This window comes from Hipposideros armiger, unplaced genomic scaffold (genome assembly GCF_001890085.2).
Source record: "Hipposideros armiger isolate ML-2016 unplaced genomic scaffold, ASM189008v1 scaffold_796, whole genome shotgun sequence".
NCBI lineage: Eukaryota > Metazoa > Chordata > Mammalia > Chiroptera > Hipposideridae > Hipposideros > Hipposideros armiger.
In genome coordinates, this window is record NW_017732146.1 from 234263 (window position 1) to 235538 (window position 1276).

Consider the following 1276-nt stretch of genomic DNA (forward strand, 5'->3'; position numbering starts at 1 on the left):
CTTTAAAATGGGTATCTATTTTTAGTTTGCTATGTTTCCTTGGTTATTTTAGAAAGCTCTGACTGAAAACAAACTTAATGCTATTTTTATGTTTTCTTTTCCAGTTTGTATTTTTGACATTCTGGATGCTCTTTCTGTACGATCGAGAACTTATTTTCCCGAAGGCCCTCGATGCTATCTTTCCAGTGTGGTTGAATCATGCCATGGTGAGTGAGGAAAATTTAGTGACTATAGAAAGGCAATTGCCTCTGTACTAAGAACTCCCACGTGCCTATGTTTCCAAACTTCTCCTCAACCCCCAACATCCTGTTCGCTGCTCCCTCTCCATCCTGTCACTATTTATATAAAGAGCTCACGGAGGATACGAAATGAACAAAAACTGGGACTTTAATTGCAGTCCCTGAGAGAAGAGGGGATGTCCAGGCAGGACTATGCCAAGTCGCTATGAAGTCATTGAAAAGACATGCAACCAGAAGGGCCGGTGACTCCTTGGCGGCTGCAGCAATGAACGAGAAGTCACTTCAGCACATAACACGTCATGGAAGTTCTGGGCTAGGAGTGGAGGCAGGCGAGCTTTTAACAAATTCACCCCAACATGCAAAGACTATCTCAGAGCTCCTCAGCAGTTTCTTTCCTGTTACTTGAGCTGGACTATTCATCACAAATGGCGTTATTTACATATTTGTATGGATGCGTTCCCATTTAGTTTTTTTATTCATGCCTTTACTTTGAAAGGGCTGAAGAGTACACAGAACCTGTTCGGCGATATTCAGGACCCTAGTACGTGAACACCAGTAACAAGAACCTGGACAAGCAGAGCTGGATCAAGGCTGTCCAGGTCTTAGATGAAGGAGGGGCCTGAGTCCCTGGCATGACAGGCGTGAAGTAATTGTTTGAAAATCTAGTTTAGCTGCTCAGTACTTACAAATGTATTTCCACATGAGTTAGTAGTTCAGAAGGAGGTTTCAGAGCCTGTGAAGCAAAGCCAGGGGGAAATCACAAGGGAGTAGCATTAGCAAGTTTCCTCAAGATTACAGACCTTCTTCTACCTACAACCCTTCCATCGTCCTAAAACTCACAAGATTATCAATATGGGAAAGCAGCTCAGTCCACTGTCTGCCCCTCCACAGGTCCCATCCCCCAGTAAAAATGTACCTTCCCTTCAAATATGTGCTCAGTGAGATGCTGATTACTGACTAAGATAGCCAAGTTTTAATCCAATTGAAAGTTCAGGACCAAAACTATAGTAAATAAGTCCCACCTCTTAAGGCCCACC

At 43.4% G+C, this 1276-nt stretch overlaps 1 protein-coding gene across 1 annotated transcript in view; it reads left to right on the forward strand.

Annotated features, from left to right (window-relative positions):
• Positions 1-1276, forward strand: part of ADTRP (androgen dependent TFPI regulating protein) — a 79799-nt gene that overhangs the window by 20169 nt on the left and 58354 nt on the right. Inside the window, exon 2 of the mRNA XM_019628477.1 lies at positions 105-206. Coding sequence (XP_019484022.1) covers positions 105-206 — 102 coding nt within the window. The remainder of the gene's footprint in view (positions 1-104; positions 207-1276) is intronic.